Below are 20,522 nucleotides of genomic sequence, written 5' to 3'. Positions count from 1 at the left end.
CAGATGTTCCAAAAATAACACCGTATCTTCCCTGCCAGCCCTCCCCCGAGGCTGACTGCCGGGGCCCCCCTCCCTGCCGCCCGCTGCCCCCTCTGCCCCGGCCTGCCCGGCCCTCCGGTCCGTTCCCGCGCTCCGCTCCGGGCGCCAAGTCTGTGTGCAGCCCGCCGCTGGCGGCAGCCTCCCCTGACGCTCTAATTATCTTAAGCAGGTAGGAAGACCCCCAAGTTTAAAAACAGAACTGGAAATGAATCTCTGAAATAAAAGATGCAAAAGACGAGTTAAAGAGCAGGGAACGTACAGGTGAAAACCAACCGATGAAAGAACAGCGGCGTCACCAAAAGAAGCGCCAGCAAGAGCGAAGATGGGCGAGAAGCTCTAGCCGACCTCCGACGGGGGGAGAACAGCAGGTCGGCCTCAGGAAATAGAGTCCTGAGCAGCAGAAACCAAAATACGAATGAGCCAGTGTGTAAGTGAAAAGAACTAAAAATACTGAAACCAAAAGCAGGCGGGGAAGGAGGAAGAAAGAGCCGACGAGACAAGTTACTCGGCAGTAGATGCCATCTGACTCCGTCATCAGTCACGTCGGGTCCCAGCGGGCTGGCCGCTCCGGTGAACAGGCGGGCCCTGTGCACAGGGATTCTGCTGATGACAAACCCACCTTATATATAAAGTCACAGACCTAAGGCAAAAGTAAGAGGAAAAAGGACACGTAATCATGTATGAACATTTACGAGGAAAATTTTTACAGAATTCAAGGGAGAAACAGCTCCGCAGTCAGCCAGAGACTTGACCCCACTCTCCACACCTGATGGATCAGGCGAGAAGGTCGGGCGGCGGGCACAGGAGGCCTGAGCGACGGCGTCCCTGCCACCAGCAGGGCGCCGGGTCACAGTGGGTTCTCCGATACGGACTTAGGTCAGGAGTCAGCGAGTATCCGGAAGAATCCTAAATATTTAGAAAGAGTGGAACTAAAATTCCAGACAAAACACACCTCAGCCCTGAGGGAAATGACCAGTTCACATGCTTTGAGGTGGTTTTTGGGGGGATGATAGAGATGAGCCGAGTTCAGTAGAAGAGATATCAGAATATGGGGTGTAACTTTCAGAAAGATCGAATGCAAGGAAGGCCAGAGAGAACATAGAAAGGTACCGCAAACATTATAAAATGGTAGAGGTATGTTCAAGCATAATAGAAATGATCTCAAACCACACTCAAAAAGGAAGCTTGTCAAACTGTCTTTGAAAAGCGAGCCAGTCCCATGCTATGTACACAACTCCAGCAATATGGCAAATTATGTATTTTGGAAAATAATCAATGCTATTTACAATATTGGGGAGAAAATCTAAATCCACGAGCCAAGAAGAAAATAAGGTCTCTATGGAGACTAAACACAAAATGAAATAAAATCTTGGGAGACAGAAGTCCAACCCAGGAGCCCAGTGCCTTTGAGTCTATTAGGGAAGCTTGGCCTGCACTCCGGGCCTACTAGGAACAAAACCGTGTCCTAAAGACTGGGGGCTTCTCAGCGGGAATATCTGCAAACACGGAAGTGTGCCCCCAGATAAAGGACGAGGTGTGGATTCAGGCGCCTACTGTCACTGCCCCTGTTCAGCATTGTACTGGAGGCACTGGCCAGCCCAGAGGGGCAATAAAAAGCAGTTTATGGATCTGGAAAGTGGGTAAAACTCAGATACGGCATTTGTGTACATAAAAATCCAAAATCTATGAATATGATCTATAAGGTTACAGGGTACAGGTCAATATACAAAAATCAATTGTGTGTGGGGTGGGAAGCTGTGCATACACACATCTCAGCAAATAGAAAACTGCCCTTTATAGTTGTATCCCAAAACATCAGATACTCAGCAATAAATCTCATGAAAGATTGCAGACCACAAATGTTGAAAGAAGATCTAAACAAAGTGATACATTCATGGAAGACTCAACATAATACAAATGTTTGCTCTCTCCAAATTGTTCAAATGCCAATCAAAATCACAGAAAGTTTTATAGTGGAAATTGGCAAGTCTAAAATTTATGTGGATATGCAGCAAAGACCAAAATACAGCTATTTCAATCTTGAAGACTAACAAACCTAGACACCAAGACTTATCCTGAAGCTGGTGTGAGGGAAGATGAACACACAGTGGAAGAGATGAGTCCAGGAACGTCCCGACCTACGTACAGCACCCTGCAGGTCTGTTCAATAATGATGCGTCAACTGGACACAGATACAGGAAAAGATTTCATCTCGACTGCCTATCTGATAGCAGACATAAAAAGCAATTCCAGGTGAATTGTAGAGCTGTATGCTAAAGGTAAACTTTAAAGCCTTTTAGAAAAAAATACATTAGAGAATGTCTTGATGACCTCAGGACATCCAACGATTTATTCAACAGAACCATAAAAGCAGTAGTTATAAAGGGAAAAATCTATTTTAGACTACATGGAAAGGCATGTCACAGGCCTGGGAAGACATCTGGAATATGTAATCTGTTCAAGGAACTTATATCCAGAATACACAAAGAACTACTAAAAATCAGTAAGATACAATGGAATAGAAAAATAGACAACAGACCTGAATGAGCATTTCACAAAAGAGATTATCCACACAGCCACTAAACATAATAAAAGGTGTTCAACTTCATTAGTCACCAGGGAAATGCAAACTGATACCTACTTACCCACCTGCATTTCTGAAATATAAAAAGGAAGGCAATGTCAAGTGTTGGGTGCAACTGAAAAACCTCAGAAGCTGCAGGATGACAGGTAAACTGGGACAAGCATTTTGGAAACCTGAAGATTTTCTCCCCAAAGTATGAAGCTGAGCTCATACTCTGACCCATCATTCACTGCCAACGTCTGTGCACCGAAGGACACAGGACTGTTTGGAGGCACACTATTTGTAACAATCCAAAACTGCAGATGACCAAAATCCCTTCAACAACACAGAAATAATTGTTGTTCCTACAATATAATGCAGTGATGGAAATAAGTGAAGGGCTGCAACAGGCAATGTGGGTCACTGTCACGATGTTCAGCAGGAGATGCCAGACACAAAGGAACACCTGCTGTGTCGATTCCGTTTGGAGTTCGAGAACAGGCACAAATACCTGATGTATAAGTCAGTAAACAAATTATTAAGGGGTAATTTATTTATTTTTCACCATAAAGCCAAAATGGGTCTAAACGTTCAAGGAAGAAATAATGCCAAGTTACACTCTCAGAAAATAGGAAACACTTCCCAATTTATGTTTTATGAGGGGAGCACAGCCCTGACATTGAAGACAAGGATATTCCAAGAAAATATAGAGCAATATCCCTCTCACGAACATAGATGCAAAAACCTTTAATGTCCGCAAACTGAACACAGTGTATCAAAGAGCCCGCCATGGCGGTGCGGGCCTTTCCCAGTAACGCAGGACTTGCCCTGACATTCGGGACTGGGCGGTGTACTTCACAGTAACAGACCAATGAAGGAAAGCCCTATGAGCATTTCACTGGGTGCAGAAAAAGCACCGGACAAAATCCACCACCCATTCATAATAAAAACTCAGCAAACTAGAAATAAGAGGAAACTTCCTCAATCTGACAAATATCATTTAAGAAAAAGCTAACATCTTAATGATAAAGTACTTAAGGTGGCCCCCTAAATTCAGGAACAAGACAAGGTACCCATTATCAGGACTTCAAAGCGTTGCACTGAGGGTGTGGCCAGTGCAAGGCCAGGGCGCGCAGACTGAAAAGGACAAGAAACCGTCTGCTTCACAGACAACGAAATTATCCAGAAAATCCAAAGAAATCTACAGAAAAGTTCAAGGAGCAAGGGAGTTAAGCAATATGGCAGTATACAAGGTCATTATACAAGTCAATTTTATTTCTATACATGCAATGAACAGATGGAAAATGAAATTTTAAAAAAATCTTCACGATTTCTAATAGCATCCAAAAACAAAATACCTAAGGACAAATGTAAGTGCAAGACCTCCACACTGAACAGTACAGAACATTGATGAGAAAATGAATGGAGACGGACATCATGTTCCAGGATTGGAAGACTTAATTTTCTGCAAATTGATCACTAAATTCAGTGTAATTCCAATCCCAGATATTTTTATGGAGATTGACAAACTGAGTCTAAAATTTATATGAAAATGAAAAAGATCTTCCTATCATAAAGCATGATAAGTCTGAAGCTGACCAGAGGTTGAAATGTGAACTAAGAAACCATGCAAATTTTGGAAGACAGGGATGAGTTTCCTTAATAACCCAGAAATGAGGAAAACTTCCCAGACAAAATCCAGAATCAGTACAGAAGTAAACTGTTACCAAAACAACATATGGTAGCAAAGAACTCCATGAACAAAGTGTAAGACAAACTGCAAAAGTATTTAGAACAGAATGCAAATTTAAAATGCCTAGAAAACGCCCTCAATCCTATATTTTTAAGATGGGCAAATGACATGACCAGTTTACAGAAAAAGAAAGGCAACTTCCCTTAAACATTAAAAATTTCTCAACCTTGATCATAAGAGAAGTACAAATAAAACTACACCCATCAGACTGACAAAAACCCCAGTGTGAGAGTATTCCCGGTGGGCAAGGCTCGGGGGGAAGGGCCCTCATATCCAGCGATGGTGGGAATGCAAAACAGTCCAGCCGCAGGGGAACCTGGCCGGTCCCTAGCAGTACGCTGCCCCACAACCCCACGTTCAGGAATCCATCTCAAAGGCTCGCTGGCAAACACAAGAAGTTCGCAACGGTCTCCTCTCCACCCACATCACTACCTGACCTAAGGCCGCATCTCACCCGACGCCACCCAGAGCCCGGTGCCCGGTGCTGAGGAGGGCAGAGGCCTGCGGTGCTCACCTAAGAAAGGAGGAGAGGGCCGTGGCTGTGTGTTTCGTTCAGTTAAGGGGAATAAAGGAAGGTCCATTTTTAAAAATAGTTCTTATAAAGGAGTGGGGGTAACAGGGTAGGGGGGCATAGGGATAAAACTTGTCTTCCCTAAGCTGTCCTGTTTTATAGGTTCGACTTTGTAATCATAAATGACAAAAATTAGAGAATGCAATCTCTAAAAATTGAAAGCAAAAAAGTCACACCTTTAACATACAACATTAACATACAACAAAACAGGAAACAACAAGTGTTGGCAAGGATGTGAAGGAAATGGAATCCTTGTGCACTACTGGTGGGAATGTAAAATGGAGCAGCCGTCAGGGAACACAGCCTAACAGTCCCTTGGAAAATTAAACACAATTACCACCGGTCCAGCCATTCCAGTTCTGGCCACAAATGCAAAAGAAGTGAAAGTGGCAACTCAAGTATATTTGCACCCCGATGCTCACAGAGGCAATTCACCACAGCCTTTCGGTGACAACAATCCGAAGGTCCATCTACAGATGAATCCATAAAATGTTTAGCAGCAAAGTGTTACAATGAATGGATAAACAAAATGTTTACACCAATTAAAATTATTCAGAGTGTGAGAATATCTTCATGACTTCCAAACAAAATGGATCTTTTAGGACACAACGCACAGTTCTTGAATTTGGTAAAATATGACACAAAGGAGTCCATAAGCAATTTAAACAAAAAATGACTAAACACAAATCAAAAAAATTGTTTAAAAGCCATGGCAAAAACCCATGTATGTGTGCACAAGGAGATACACAGAGCTTCATTACCAAAGATAATAATAATAAAAGTAGGGCAGTATTGTATCAGACAAAATGAAACTTTAAGTGTTTATTTCCACAAAGCAGAACATTTCACATTAAAAAAAGGATTTCCCACGAAGACTGCAGTGGTGCGCGCGCTGCCAGCAGTGCTGGGACGCACTGCGCCTGGGGCTGAGCCCACGCAGCGGACCAAGGGAGCCGCGGGGGAGACGTGACCCGCCAGCTCCCCGCCGCCCCCCGCTGCCCCCGGCTCAGGCTCGCTAGCAGGGGAAGGTAAGTTCAACAAGATACTGACCACCTTCCGACGTGGCCCTTGTGCAGAGGCCGGGGCTGCGGGAGAGGGGCTCGCTCCGGGCGCGGGCCCGGGTCGTCAGCTCCGCCGCGGGGCGCCCCGGGGCAGCCTCTCGAAGCGCGGGGTCCGCCTGGAAGGTCCCGCCCCCGCCGAGCCCGCGGTGCCAGGGCCCGCAGCTCTGCCACCAAGGTCACACGAACCCACACCCTCCCCGGACGCCCCCCTGCAGGCGCCCAGAAACCAATCGCCAGGGTCACACGAACCCACACCCTCCCCGGACGTCCCCCTGCAGGCGCCCAGAAACCACACGGGACACTGAGGTGCGGGCGGCCGCGGCCGGCGTGATGCGCTCTAGGTGGGCAGCGGCCCGCGCGCGCGCAGCTCGAGCAGCGGGGACAGCGCGTAGCGCAGGCGGCGGAGGGCGGCGTGCGAGCGGAGGCGCGGGAGCGCGCGGCGGAGGGCGGCGGGCTTCACCGCCACCGGGAGGACCAGCGGCAGCGCCAGGAAGCCGAGCGCGAGCAGCAGCAGCCCCAGCGCCCACAGCCTGCGGGCAGACCGACGAACGGACAGGTGACGGGCGGGGGCTGCGCAGGGCGCGGCGCAGGGGCGGACCCGAGCCCAGGCGCCCGCCAGCCGCTCACCTGCTGCCTGCCGAGCCCGCGCCCCCGAACAGCCGCTTCTCCTGCGGGGGGAGGGAGCGGGATCCAGCTCGGGGCCGGGGCGCGGCGCGGGGCCCCGTGCGAGGAGGGTCCCGACTCCAGCACCCCCCAGCCCCACCCGCCGCGCGCTCACACAGTCGGCCTTGGCCACCTCCTCCATGAGCGAGCAGTCCTGCACCCGGCGAGGCTGTGAGCCGCATCTGCGGGGTCAGGCATCAGTCTAAGTGGGCGACGCGCCCCGGGCCCACAGCCTCCCCGCCCGCCACACCCAGCAGTCCTAACCCCTTACCGCTCCGGGCCGTCGCGCGAGGCGTCCAGCGCAGCCGCCGCCTCCATCACCTTCCCCTGCAGCTCCTGGCGGAGATGGGAGTGAGGCCTCAGGACGGGGAGGTCTCGAAGGGGCCGGGGGCGGCCGCAGCCCGGGGAGGAGGGCCGGAGGCCGCCGGTGGGGTCGGGGGGAGCGCTCTCGGCGCGGGGCGGGGCGGCACCTGCAGGACTCCGCTCTGCTCCTGGAAGCTGGCCCAGGCCTCCTCCGTCCGCTGCGCGCCCTGCGGGGCGGGAGCCCTTACACTCGGGAGACACACCCCCTCCGGCCTCCCGCCCCTCCCCGCAGGCCCGGCTCTGTCCGCACCTGCCGCAGGCTCTCCGCCTGCCTGGCGTGCTTGGCCTCCACCAGCTCCAGCTGTTTCTTCCGGAAAATCCCAGGAACGTCAGGAGGGCCTCCTGCCGCTCCCCCCGCCGAGCCTCGGGGCCACGCCCAACGCCGCTCACCCCGACCCGCCCCCCCCGCCCAAGTCTCTCGGGCTCTGCCCGCGCCGCCCCAGCGGCCGTCGGGGCCCCACCCGAGCACCTGCAAAGCCATCAGTTGGGTCCCAAGGTGCCGCTCCGCGCGCTGCTGTCTCAGCTGGTCCGCTCCGTAATAGAAGAGCTGCGGGTGGGGCTTGTGAGGGCGGGCTTTGCGGCTCCTGGGGCGGGGGACGACCTGGGGGGCGGGGACGGGGGGCCTGGGGGCGGGCACTGGGGGCGGGAAATGAGACGGGCCCGTACCTGACTGGACAGCTCTTCCCACTGCTCCTGCAGCTGCAGGTTCTGCTGCTCCTGCGGACAGGTCGCGGGTGCGGTCCGGCCTTTCCGATGCCCGCCCCGCCCCACCCAGGGCCCTGTCCCCGCCCCCTCCCGCCCCACGCAGGGCCGCGCCCCCACCAGGTCGCTCTGGCGCCGCTCGGCCGCCTCCAGCAGTCCGCGCGCCTGCTCCGCGTGCTGCCGCGCCGCCTCGCGTGCCTCCCGTCGCAGGGTCCGCGCCGTCTGGCTTCGCCTGCCCTGCAGGCTACAGAGGAGAAACTGAGGCAGTTGCCACGGCGGGAGGCGGCGGGTGTTCAGACTCCCGTGGCCCCGAGGAAGGCATAGCCGCAGGTCGCTTGTCGCCACAGCCTCGAATTCGGAGGTCCCCTGAGCCAATGGCCCTGGTCCCGCCCTCCTAGAACGAGGTCCGGGCCCGGGCGGGGCGGACGAACCGACGGGGCCGCGGGACGCCCTGCGAAACCCCGAGTGCCCCGCTAGTGGAGCCGCGTTGTCCGCGCAACGGCCGCACCTGCGCTCGCGCTCGCGCAGGTCCTGCAGGCGCCCAGTGAGGCTCTCGCTCTCGGCCTCGAGCCCGCGCACCAGCTCCTCCAGCTCCTGCTTCCGCAGGCGCCCGTCGCGGTTGTCCTTCCGCAGCTGCAGGAGCTGCTCCTGCATCTCAGCGCCGGCTCCCGGGGCTCTGCCCACGGCCTCCCGCCGCGGGACCCGGTTTGCGGCCGGCGTCACAATGGGCGGCAGGGGGCGCCCGCTCAGTAGCCCTTTGAAGGAATGTTACGGAAGAGCCACAATTGGATCAATAAAGGATTATTAGCACTTGACTACCGATCAATCTCTCTTGTGGAAAAGGCTTGGAAATACATATCAGGATCCATTAATATGTTCACATGTATTGATCCCGTTATCCCACTCCTCAAAATTCATGCCGGGAAGAAAAACAATTTTTAAAAACCAGTGTGTATTAAATGGTCCATTGAAGTGGTTACAGTACAGTAATCACACAAAAGGGAAACAATTGTGATTATTAAAATAATCTATTACATGGCATGCATAGATGATGTCTAGTGGAAAAAATATGATTTAGCATTTATACTAAAATAACTATGATTATAAAGAAGATGGACAAGATCTTTAACTGAAACAGGAGGACAAGCTGTTTCATTGTTTGGTGAGACTGCAGGTAAACTTGTCCTTTTAAAATCTGCCTTTATTTGGCTGATTTCAATGATGAACTTGGATGCCAAAATCCTAAATAAAGTATTTACTAGCCACACCCCAAGGGGTACATTGAAAGGTACTTGGAAACCAACCAGAGTTTATTCCAGGGATTGTTCAAGATCAGAAAATTGATGTTCCCCACACAGACAGGAGGAAGGACACCACCATTCAGCGGTGCGTTTCAGCAGACGCAGAGTATGACAGAGTTCAGCATCTACTGATGGTTTTAAAAGGTATTTTGAAAGAGGGATAGAAAGGGACTCTCTAACCTAATGAAGGCTACTTAGTAAACAGAGTAGAGGAAGTATTAGCAGCTTCCCTTAAAGATTTTAAGAGAACAGTGACCCTCCTAGTAAGTTCTAATAAAGTGCTAGAGGACCTGCAAGAAGGAAGAAAAAGACGTAGAAAAGTCTGAAGAGTTTGTCTACCCTAAAGCTACCCCTGTCCAGTTCCTTCTTGGCAATACAAGCCCCTTAGGGCATCTCTTTGCCAAGGGCCTTGTTCTTCTGGGGCAGCAGGCCCATCCTTTGCTAGTCCCAGGCGTAAAGCAGGACTGGTCTAAACCCATCCCTGGCTGTCTTGCTTCCCTGTGAAACTCAAGGGGTGTCAGCTGGGGTTTTCTGGGAGGCGTGCCTCACTACAAAAAGAGATACTGGGGAGATATCTTGTTGCTGCTTATTGATGTTGTCTTCATGTGATGCCTGCAATCGCTGCAGCCACCGTGTAAGCATGAGGGGCCTAAAAGAACAAGTCAATCTGTTCTATCTTGTGGTATCGCTCTTAGATTTTCCCTCACCTCTCCTGGGCCAGAACTAGGGCACATGCTCATTCCTCGAGCAGCCACCAGCAAATGGGAATGGGGCCAAGGTGAAGGTACAAAGGATGCTGAGGAGGCATCCCCATGGCCACATGACAGATGGTGCTGGGAAAGCTGGCTCATGATAAGAGAAATAAAACAAGATCCCTACATCAAATTCTACATAAAAGACAACACGACAAGGATCAGAGACTTAAATTGGGTAGTCGTAGATTTGGGACTTTGGTTCAGGGAAAGATTTCTTAAGCAAACACAGCCTCTGGAGGGAAACTGATGGACTGGGCTCTGTCAAACTTAGGGATTCCTGCTTATGGAGAGCACCATGGCACCAGCAGTACTGCATCCTGACTGGAGGTGACTGGGGCACCATACCCAAGTGTAGGCAGTAGTCAAAACTCATCAGATGGAATTCTTAAGATCTGTGTATTTTACTGCATATAATCACACACTTAAAAACAATCCACTTAGACAAGTAATGACTCTATGGCATCTTACTATGCTAATGGACGGTGATTGCAATGGGGTTGGGGGGGACTTGATAATATGGGTGAATGTTTAAACCACAATGTTGCTCATGTGAAATCTTCATAAGATTGTATATCAATGATACCTTGGTTTAAAATAATAATAATAATAAAACGGTCCACTTGGAACAAAAGACACCATGGACAGATGTTCTAAGTGGATGATAGAATGGAAAAAGACCTGTGCAAACTTTGTAATCAAATGATTAATAACTAAAATATATAGGAAATCCTGGGCCCAATCCAAGAAAGACCAAACGTGGAAGAGCAAAGGGTCTGATCGGGCAATGCCCTGTGGGGAAGCCTTCCACACCCAGCAGAGTACAGACGGCACTTCCCTTCCCCAGGCAGCCAGGATTAAGACGATGGTTAACGTCCCATATGAGCAATGAGCTGAGTACACAGAGGTCCTTGAGCGCTGACACCAGCACCATCCACGGGCCATTTGGGGGACCAGTTGGGTAGGAACATTGACCAGGTATGGCGGCCCTCCACAACCCACAGCTCCACAGAGGAAGTTTCTTACATGTTCTCAAAGCACTGGGAACAGTAGTCCTCTGCCTGTGGTGTGGGACTGAGTGAAATGTGTTCTATGAACTTAATATTTAAGGGAATCCAGTAGAGAAGTTAAAATGGGCTAGGAGCTGCTAAAATCAACACAAAGAGACCTGAAAATAATGTTGACAGTAAAAAAAACAGGAAATAGAATGAGCTGTACCCATGATAGCAGTGACATAAACTATAACGCGCAGGGGTGAGTCCCAGGGGCCACCCAGGACGAGGAGAAGGACCCGGGTGGGAAGAGGGGATGGTGTACGGGCCGGGGAGGGGGTCTAAGGTCCCGCATGCTGTTCCCCAGGGCCGGCAGCGGGTCACCAGAAGGGCAGGCTCTCGGGGGAGCTGAGGAAGCCCACTGCAACCAGGGGCTGGGCCTCCCTCCACTCATGGTGAGACATGTAAGCAAGACTGAGGTCGCTTGGTTACTTACAGTAGATTAAAAATGACCCCAGTTTCTCTGTCTTTCTGCCAACAGGAGCTGGAGTCTGCATTCCAGAACAGGAGTCTTGTTCTGACAATAGAAGGAGGCAGAACTGACCTGGGAGCCTGGGCCTCTGAGCCCTGGCAGCCCCACCTGCCCTCTGAGGACGAAGGGAAGAAGCCCTGGGAGCTGGCGGCCAGAAGCACCCACCTCCCGTGCAATGCAGCCAGATCAGACCATGCGGCTCCCGGATACCCCGAGAAGATGGCAGACCCCAGGCAAGATCTGCAGAAATGTGCAGAGCCCAGCTGGGCCCAGGTCAATTTGCTGCCCCAAGAGAATCAAAAGCAAATGAATTGGGTTTTGGGGTGGTATGTTTTGTTTGCAGCACGAGGTCTGCTGTGTGACAGAGGATTACTAGATGTTTGGATTGCTAGCAAAGGATTACTAGTTACCAGATGGCACTCATATGAATGTGACACCAAGCAGTGACCAGGTCATGGGGTAGGGTGACTTTACACTGGTTACTTTGGGCATCTCATGTGTTGGAATCTGTCCCCTGGAAGTCCAAAGTGACCCCCAGGTGGGGCAGGGGTGGGCTTGGGGGCAGAGTGGGCAGCGTAGCTGTGTCTCCCTCAGCAGACTCGGGACCCTGTGAAGTCAGCGGGGGAAGGCGCGTTCCCCCTCTTCAGCTGCCTGTTCTGGGGATAGAGCATTTCTGCCCTGTTCTGTAAGTACTGTCTCGGGCTTCCTATGAATGAATGTTCTGTCATTTTCAAATACGTTAAATACATTTATCAAGGCTATACCTATGTAGTTTGTATTTTCTGTTACTATTATGAAAAGACTTCTAAAAAATTCTATTTTCTAAATGGCAATTGTGGTGTTACGGGTTGAATTGTGGCCACCAAATTCATCTTTTAGGACCAAATTAAGATCTCAGTACCTCAGAATGTGACCTTATTTGGAAACAGAGCCATTGTGCATGTAATTCATTAAGATGAAATCATATTGCAGAGGGGGGGCCACCCTCATCCCTGCCCCACCTGGGGTTCATCTTTGACATCTAGGGGACAGATTCCAGCATAAGAGATGCCAGAAATAACAAATGAAATTCATTTATATGAAATAATACATGCTGACAAGTCATCTCCTGGGAGCACAGAGCTGGCCCTGTGGGCGACATTGCATCTCCGCAGCCCGGCAGGATCCCTTTCACCTTCAGGTCAGCCTGTGTGCTCCTCAAGACCCCTGCCCATGCCAGGCAGGCATCTGGATCCCATTTTACAGATGGAGAAATTGAGGTCTGGTGATGACAGGTGCACCTTCCCTCCCCTCTGCCCCACACTCACCTGGGTTTGGGGGAGAGGCTGGAAGCCAGCACGGAGCCACGATGGGTGGTAACATTGGCCTAGCCCCCGTGTGCCCCAGGAGGAGGGGATGGACCTTCTGGGGCTGTGCTCCAGGCAGGGCATCTGCGGAGCAGCCTGTCCCAGCCCCGGTCGTGTGAGGCCGGGACGGCCTCTGCGGGGAGAACCCAGCACTGCCTTGCCTGAAGGCTGAGCTGCTTCCCCTCAGCCCTGGAGGTGGGTGACACTAGTTCCGGAACAGCCCCTCCTGGCTCCGGTGCCTCCAGGCCCCGCTGGGAACTGCCCAGCATGGCCAAGGCCACAGCCTCTTTGCTGGCCCACAGCCCTGCCCAAAGCACCAGCCTTCCTCCCTCCCGGGCCAGCTGGCCCGTGTCTGCCCTTCCTCCAGGCTCAGGTTCAAGGCCCTCCTCTCCGTGGCCTCCCTCCACCAGGCTGGGTTAGGGGCCACCTCCTCTGAGACATCTGCTTCCCAGGCATCCATCAGGGTCACGCTGGACAGACTCTATGCATCCCACTAAAGGCCACACAGAGCAGGGGGGAGGGCACTGCCCACCAGACGACCACCTTGCAGGACGCCAGAGGTTTTAGTGTTTTGATACTTTCCAAATGACAGTTGATTATAAACAGCCTAGTGTGTGTAGGCTGCCCTTTCCCCAATGTTTATGAATATTCGGGATTTATGAAATTTGTAAATTTATGAAAATGTCCAATCATATACAAAAGCTGAGAGAATTTTAAAGTGAACCTCCAGCAACCCAGGCCCCACAGTTTGCTTGCTGCCAGCACAGCCACCCAGCAGTCCCTCCGAAGGAAGCGCCAGCGTCAGTTCCTGGCTGGTGGCCGGCTTGTGGCCCCCTCTGCCCTCCTCTGTGGCTGAATATTGTAATTTCATATTTATTGCCTAGTCTTGTGAGAACATCTATATGATGCTAGAAGATCAATACATGTCTGATAAGAGAAAGAACAATTATAAAAACTATGTCATGCGGGCCCTCTTTATTTGTATTTGAAGTTTTTATTTTGCCCAATAATAGAAAAAAGATTTAAGTAAACTATGACAGATCAAATATTGGAGGAGTTTGCTGAAAACAACTCTGTGGTAAAAAAGGTTAGGTAGTTTTAAGCAACAAACACAAACATCACATTAACTTAAATAATAGAATCTAAAATCTTTTGCGTGGCATTCAAAGTCCTCCGATGCCCGGGCCCTGCCTGCCTCCCCAGGCTCTTCTTGCCACTTCCCTGCTGCAGCCAAAGTGAACCCATCTCAGTGCCTTAAACAAATCACAGAGTTCGTGCCTCGGTGCTCCCATACGCGGTGCCCTGCCCGGGGAACCTTCCCTCCAGACCCTTGGCCCCGCCCTCCCGAGGGCGCGGCGTCTGCGGCCCCGCCCGCCCAGCTCCCCCCGCTCCCGCCCGGGACCTGCCGTCCCTGCTGAACGCGCAGTTTCCCGAGACGGACTAGTTGCCTCTGAAGATCAGATGACAAGACGTCTCGTTTGACCCTTTTGTGCATCTAGAGGGTTTTAAAGGCTTTTTTCCTGCTTGACATTTGTTGCTTGTATCGTAAGAAAAAAAGATATTTGTAATTGGAAGGAGGAAAGCTCGACAGCTACCGCACGTGACAGAGCCCGGCCAAGGACCCGCGCGGCCCGCCTGGTTTCCCGGCCGGAGCGCCGCTCGCGGGGCGCCGTGCGGACCTGACCGAGGCCCGCCCCGCGGGGGGACCAGGGCCTCCTGCAGCCAGGCTCCCTCTGGACGGAGGCAGGACCCCCACCCCCCGTCAAAGCCCCTGCTCCGGGCGGGGTCCCTGCCCTTCTCGCCGGCTGGGGAAGGCGGACACCGTGCCCCCATCCTCCGGGGCCTCCCGGGTCACAGCCCCCTGGGGAGACAGCTAATCCTAGGTTTTCTTTGCTGCACCAAGCCAGGCGACCCTGCGTGTCCACGGTGGCCTCCCTGCCCCCCGCCCCGCTGCTCCTCCTCCGGCCCCTCCCCCACGCGGAGGTCCCGCCCAGGGCCCGAGGTCTCTGCAGGCGAGGTCCGGATGCCATCTGGATGGGCTCCCCCTGCCCCGCAACTCCCTGCTCCGCATGCCCACCAGGAGGTCGGCGGCACCGCTGCTGCCACCACACTGACCCCATGCTGGCCCCACGCTGGCCCCATGCTGCCCCCTCTCCTCCAGCTGTTGTCCTGATTCCTCGTGTCTTCTCACCCTTTCTCCAGCTTGTCCCTGGTCCTGGGGCCCTTCCATCGCAAATTACTGCCCAACCTGTCTGTCGCTCTTCTGCGCCAGTAAATGGGATGTCATCTACCTTGTCAACGCTCTTAAAAGAGTAAATGAGCCGGTATTTGCAAAGTGCTCAGAACAGTGCTGGTATACAGCAAGTGACACACAAGCGTTTGCTCCGGAAATTTGAACACAGAACAAATTCTGACTTCTGACCACCTTCAGTGCCATTACTCTGGACTAGATCGTTCCAAAATTTCTTAAGTAGTTGGTCTGCTCCCCACAGTAGCCAGAGGGACCCGCACTCGGGCAAAAGCCCACACCCCCCCCCCCGCAGACGCCCAGGCCCAGCACGCGTGCACCGTTCCCTCCTGGGAGCCCGGGAACCTGCCTCCTGCAGCTCGGCAGTCTGCCCGCCCGCTCGCCCGCCCGCCCCAGGGCCTTTGAGACTGCTCCTCTCTGCCAGCCCGTCCCTCACACGCTTCACCCAAAGCCCCGCTGCTCAGCAAAGCCTTTCCTGGCGACCCTGCCCCAAACTGCAACTCCCTCCTGGCAGCGCGGCTTTCCCGTGCCCGCCCCAGATACGTTTCCTACCATCTGTACCGTCTCCACCGCTGGAACAGGAGCTTGACTAGGTCAGAGCCTGGCACATATTTATGTGTCTGATGGACACGTGGACAGCCTTTTTCCACTGCAGAGATGTGGCATCTTGCCCCAAACCATAGACCACGATCGGAAGAGCGGGCATTCAGACGCTGACAGGTGTGGCCCAAAGCCACGCTCTTCCTCTGACCCACAGCCAGCCCCTTGCTGTCTGCCAGAACCTCCCACTGCTCCCATGCCCTCCCTCTGCCCCGCATAGGGACACGCTTGGACGCGGGTGCCCGAGCCACCTGTCCTGCCTGGCTGGATCACTATCACTGCAGCCCGGAGCAGCTCCACCTCCTACCAAGAGGCAGAGGCTGGTGGACGGCTACCTCCCGCTGCTCCTGACCGCTGGGTCCCCTCGGCAGACAGGCTGTGTAGGACACGGGAAGGTGAGATCTCAAGGGGTCTGCTGACAGCCCACTGGTGAGAGCCGGGAAGTGGGGACAGAGCTGCCCACTTCCTGGGAGGCACACCGAGTCCTGGAGAACAGGGCGCCCAGTGTCTCCCACCGCCTGAGAAAGCCACCACCTCAATCCTCGTGGCTACTGCAGGCTTCTGATGGTCACAACCAACCGTGCCACACACCTGTGCTGTGGCCATGGCGACCGTGCACTATGACAGTGACAGGGAACCCATGCAAGTGGCCAGAGCATGGTGCGGCCCCTGTGGGAGGTGTGCCCGACTGCAGGACGTGTGACCCCAGCAGGCGCTGAGAGCGGAGAGCGTCTGAACCCCGAGGAACAAGGCTGTGAGCAGGGCTAAGAGCACTGGGGTCACCGCCCCGAGGAAGGAAGAGGCTGAGGACGGGGCCTGCCTTTTGGCAAGGATGCGGGCAGGGGCTGCACACGGCACATGGGTCCCCATTAGGGGCTGAGCTGTGTCCCCGAGTTATTGGGGACCTTGCCCCAGCACCTCGGAATGTGAATGTATGTGGAGATGGGGCCTCCACAGAGGTGATGGGGTTAAAACGGGATTGTTGGGTGGCCCTAAGCCAATCGGACAGGGGTCCTTATAAGTAGTCAGGACACAGTGGGATGGCCAGGTGAGGACACAGCCCCCAGTGATGGTCTACAAGCCAAGCACAGGGGAAACCACTCCTGGTGACATCCTGGTTCTGGGCCTCCGCCCTGCAGACTCTGGGAGGTGGGTCTGCACTAAGGCCTGGGGCCTGAGGGGCCTCGTTTCTGCCTCCCCAGCCAACTCACGCCCGCTTCCTTCTCCCTGAGGGTGGTCCAGGCAGGGCCATTGGGGGCTCCTGGGGGGCAGGGCCCATAGGAGGCAACAGTGGGGGGAGCCCCTTTGCCTTGGGGCCCAGCCTGGCTCTTTGATTCGGCTCCCGGGCCCTTGGAGACCCAGCTGGGGACAGGGCACCTCTCCCGCCGCCTCCCACCTCTAGGCTGCAGGGAAGCTGCTTTGGTTCTTGCAGCCTTTCCCCTGCCGCCATGTACACGGTCCCCTGCCCTGCCTCTGCTGTCTCCAGGCGCTGTTCTCCGAGCCTCTGAGGGCGGCCTACAGAGCCGCCTGGGGACTGTCCCGTCACTGCGCTGTCTCCTCGGCCTGTGAGCTCGGGGCAGCACACCCACTCCCCCCAGGGCACCAGCGCGGCTGCGGAGGACTCCTTCCCTATGGCCGCCCCTGCGTGACGGTTATTGTCTCCTCCGCGGGGCTCACGGGCGGGGAGGGCAGAGACCACGTTTATGCATCGGTTCTCTCCCTCAACAAGGTAATCTCTGTTCAGGCCCACAGCCTGCGGTGCTGTCCCGGCTGCCCGCGCCAGCTCACACCCCCCTTCCCCTCTCCCTGAGGGAAGCACATGGTGCCCTGTCCCGGGCTCCTCAGAGGTGACGTGGACACATACCCTCCTTCACATAGACGCCAACAGTAGTGTCCCGTTGCTGCTGGCCCTGATCTTACACCAGAGACACCTGGAGGTAGCAGTTGGCTTAGTTACCCACGGCCAGAAAGTTGGGCCAAACATAAAGTAGGCTAACAGCAAAAGCGTTCAGAGCTGCCGTTTCCTGACTTGACTGGTCAGCGGCATCAGGAGAGCGGTGTGGGTGGAGGGGGCCCAGTGGGTGCTCCTCCCAGGCCAAGCGCCTGGGGCGGGGGCTTTCTTACAGCTGGGCAGTGACTCCTAAGGCTCCAGCTTGTCTGCCTCCTACACTGTCAGGGGCCCCCCAGGCAGGCTAGCCTCCTGCACTGAAGTCCACACCTACCTAGCGCCTTGACCTTCCTCAGAATCAGACCCTTTCTCTCTGCCTGTCTGGTCTCTATAGCAGGGAGGCCATCTTTCAGTTGGTTGGAAGAACGGTGGTCTGCGGCATACAGCCACCTGGTTTCCCAGAAGCCTATGCATGCAGCCCTCAGCTTGACTGCCCTCCCCAGTCAGCTGCTTGGTGACCACCCCCTTTAGTGCAGGAAGGCCAAGGCTGGCCAGGCTAGGTGGGTGGACAGCACAGGCTGGGTCTCACATGTGTCTACATGTCCTCATCCTGGGGAGGTGGTGCCGGTGTGCCCAGTAGCTGTCAGATGACCCACAGAGCTTGGCATCTCAGAATCACCAAGTGACACTCTGCAGCTGAGACCTTTCAATGACATGCCTCGACTCTACTAGGCTTTGGGAAGGAGCCAGCCAACAGCTTCCTCAAAATTTGCTGTCCAACTTAGCAAACATCCTCGTAGAAAGTCCTACAGGAACCATTTCTTGAAATGTTTAGCTTTGGGGATACTTCCTTATGCATGAAGATGGAAACAGCCATTAGTTCACTCTCCTTTGAGCCCTATTTTCTCTTTCCCTCCCTATTTTGGACACCAGGACAGGCAGAGCCACTGTGACGCTCAATCACAATTTTGGCCCCATGGCAGCACAGTTTTGTTCCTCTGCTGGCTCCTTTTTTTGGCCCAAATATTCTCCACTGTTTAGAATTCCTTCATTACCATCTGCCTTAAATGGCTTTGGGAAGAGGCATGTTTGAAACAAAACTTTATGAGAGGAAATAGCACCTACCACTCAAAGCCTGTCACTTATCTACCCAGGGATTACTCCCCAACCCAGCCCTGACTTAAGCTCAGTCTGCAGAATTTCACCTCACCTTTCATCCTCCTCTGGACTGTTCTTCAAGTCCCTGGTGATAAGAAGCTCCAGGAGAGTTTGACGTAAGGTCCTCACCTTCGCCTCTCTGTCAGACGTTCCTCAGGCTGGCTCAGCACGGGTGAAAGTGAAGCCTCACCTCCCTCCATCCCACCATGCAAGGGTGAATGCAAGAAACTCACATCTTAGGGAACCACTGCATCGGCTCCAAGCAGCTTTTCAGGGCCTCATTCTTAAATATGAGACCCTGTCAAGGTCATCCAACATTTGAGGATAGCCTTCAAAATTATTTAAAAAAAAGATAAAAATAAACCAAAATTGGGGATCTAAAAGGGAGCTAGATACAATGCAAGGAGAGGAAAATGTCAAAAAATTTAAATTTCCTCAGGAAGAAATTATATCCATGAACAGAGAACAAAATGCAATAATCAAGGAACAAAGAAAATTAAAAATAATTGCTGAGACATTTTAAAAGTCAGTAAGAGTTTACTATAGGGAATGAGTCTCTAGAGTGAAACCAACCCATCAAGTGCCCAGCCCAGTGAACAGACAAACCATCTAAAATAAAGAGATGGCATTAGAGGCTTCCAGAGAGGAAACTGCGCCACAAAGGGAACTGGACTTCTCATCACATTGGAAGCTAGAAGCCACTGGAGCAATACCTTCAAAGTTGAGGAGAAAATTTTTCATCCAACCTACAATTCAATACCCAGCCAAACTATCAGTTCTGTGTAGCTTAAAGGCATTTTCATTCAAAAACATTCAAAGTCTCAAAAAACCTACTTCCCATGTGTTCTTTCTCAGGATGTACTGAAGGAAAACATGCTACCAAAGCATGTTTCCCATGAAAAGACATGGGATCCAGAAAGCAAGGCTTCCAAGGCAGGACAGAAAGGCAGAAGAACTCCCATCCAATCTGTGCAGGGTAACAGCGGCTCCAGAAGGAAGGTCCCTGGGGAAAAAATAGCAGAACAGATAGTGCCTGATTCCGTGAAACGCTGTACTAGGAGGCATTTCAGAGTTAAAGGGCAAAGGAAGAGACACACACCAAACCAAGCAATTGAAAAAATAAGGTAAGCTAACCTCAAGAAAAACAAGTTGTACCAAAAATACCCAGCACACTCTTGGCTCAAATGTAAACAAACTTACATAATAATAAGTATGGATCAGCCAACTGCACGTTGCACCAGTTTTTATGAATGAAGTTAAATGGGACATAGTCATGTCCGTCTGCTTACATCATCGATGATCGATGTGATACTTTGACAGCTGAACTGAGTAGACACACAGAGACTGTATGGTCCACAAAGCCTAAAATATTTACTGTCTGGATACTTTACAGAAAAAGTTTGCCAACTCCTATGTAGGAGAATATAAGGGAAGGGGAAGAAGGTATAAATGAACTAAAATCTTCATCTTTTAAGTCTAGACTCTAAAAAATGTTGAATTAAGATAGTAAAATACTACTATTGAAAAATGTAGAGATAAAAATGCCAGAAAAAAAGTGCTAAAAATCAAGTGTTTGCCTGCATAATGTGCAGTGGGGTTGGGGAAACAGAAAACTAGTTTCAAGCCTTTATAAGAACCATTTGGTTACACTATATTCAGGTATTTCTTTGATACAACAAGAATTTTAAAGCAACTAAATGGGACTTATCATGATTTAGAGCAGCAGCGCCCATACTCTTCTGGAGGCCTGGGATCATGGGCTCACCTGCTGCTCCTCTGGAGCCACTTGGGCACCCACAGCCTGCGTCAAGGGGTCTAGGCCGGCCCCATCCCTGCTCCTCCTCCCGGGTCTTTACTCGTCTTGGGACTCCCACATGGTGGCTGGGACAGTTCCCTGGGTACCAGATCTACGGTCCCAGCCCCTAGAATCTAGGATGACCCTCCTGCCCACCACCTCTGCCTTGACCTCAAGGCCAAACAGGGAGCAGCA

At 52.6% G+C, this 20,522-nt stretch overlaps 1 protein-coding gene across 3 annotated transcripts; it reads right to left on the bottom strand.

The window, feature by feature from the left end:
- Nucleotides 1-190: 190 nt before the first annotated feature.
- TMEM191C (transmembrane protein 191C) lies at nucleotides 191-13,106 on the bottom strand. 3 transcript variants are annotated; one of them, XR_012125589.1, is made up of 13 exons: nucleotides 12,600-13,106; nucleotides 11,257-11,337; nucleotides 8,224-8,470; nucleotides 7,836-7,959; nucleotides 7,680-7,730; nucleotides 7,483-7,560; nucleotides 7,264-7,314; nucleotides 7,121-7,180; nucleotides 6,922-6,986; nucleotides 6,766-6,832; nucleotides 6,615-6,655; nucleotides 5,264-6,517; nucleotides 191-945 (listed from the first exon to the last, which is right to left on the bottom strand). XR_012125589.1 is itself a non-coding variant. In XM_073222847.1 (12 exons), the coding sequence occupies exons 1-12, from the start codon at nucleotides 12,652-12,654 to the stop codon at nucleotides 6,325-6,327; spliced, it is 1,119 nt and encodes a 372-aa protein (XP_073078948.1). In that variant the 5' UTR covers nucleotides 12,655-13,102; the 3' UTR covers nucleotides 3,179-6,324. The 3 variants fall into 3 exon arrangements, 1 of the variants encoding a protein (XP_073078948.1); XR_012125588.1 differs by having other exon boundaries at nucleotides 196-945; nucleotides 7,264-7,320; nucleotides 12,600-13,102; XM_073222847.1 differs by lacking the exon at nucleotides 191-945 and having other exon boundaries at nucleotides 3,179-6,517; nucleotides 7,264-7,320; nucleotides 12,600-13,102.
- Nucleotides 13,107-20,522: the final 7,416 nt, after the last annotated feature.

The sequence above is a fragment of the Manis javanica genome, chromosome 15 (assembly GCF_040802235.1).
Source record: "Manis javanica isolate MJ-LG chromosome 15, MJ_LKY, whole genome shotgun sequence".
Taxonomy (NCBI): Eukaryota; Metazoa; Chordata; class Mammalia; order Pholidota; family Manidae; genus Manis; species Manis javanica.
The sequence above is the reverse complement of the archived record's forward strand: the minus strand, read 5'-3'. Positions and strand labels throughout refer to the sequence as shown.

What these genes read in the sequence shown, in the direction of transcription:
- TMEM191C (XM_073222847.1), bottom strand. Translation starts at nt 12,654, where the DNA reads ATGTTACCACCCATCGTGGCTCCGTGCTGGCTTCCAGCCTCTCCCCCA. An exon ending in CTGCGCGAGCGCGAGCGCAG is followed by an intron (nt 7,960 to 8,223) that starts GTGCGGCCGTTG and finishes TCTCCTCTGTAG; the next exon opens with CCTGCAGGGCAGGCGAAGCC. An exon ending in AGCAGAGCGGAGTCCTGCAG is followed by an intron (nt 6,987 to 7,120) that starts GTGCCGCCCCGC and finishes CATCTCCGCCAG; the next exon opens with GAGCTGCAGGGGAAGGTGAT.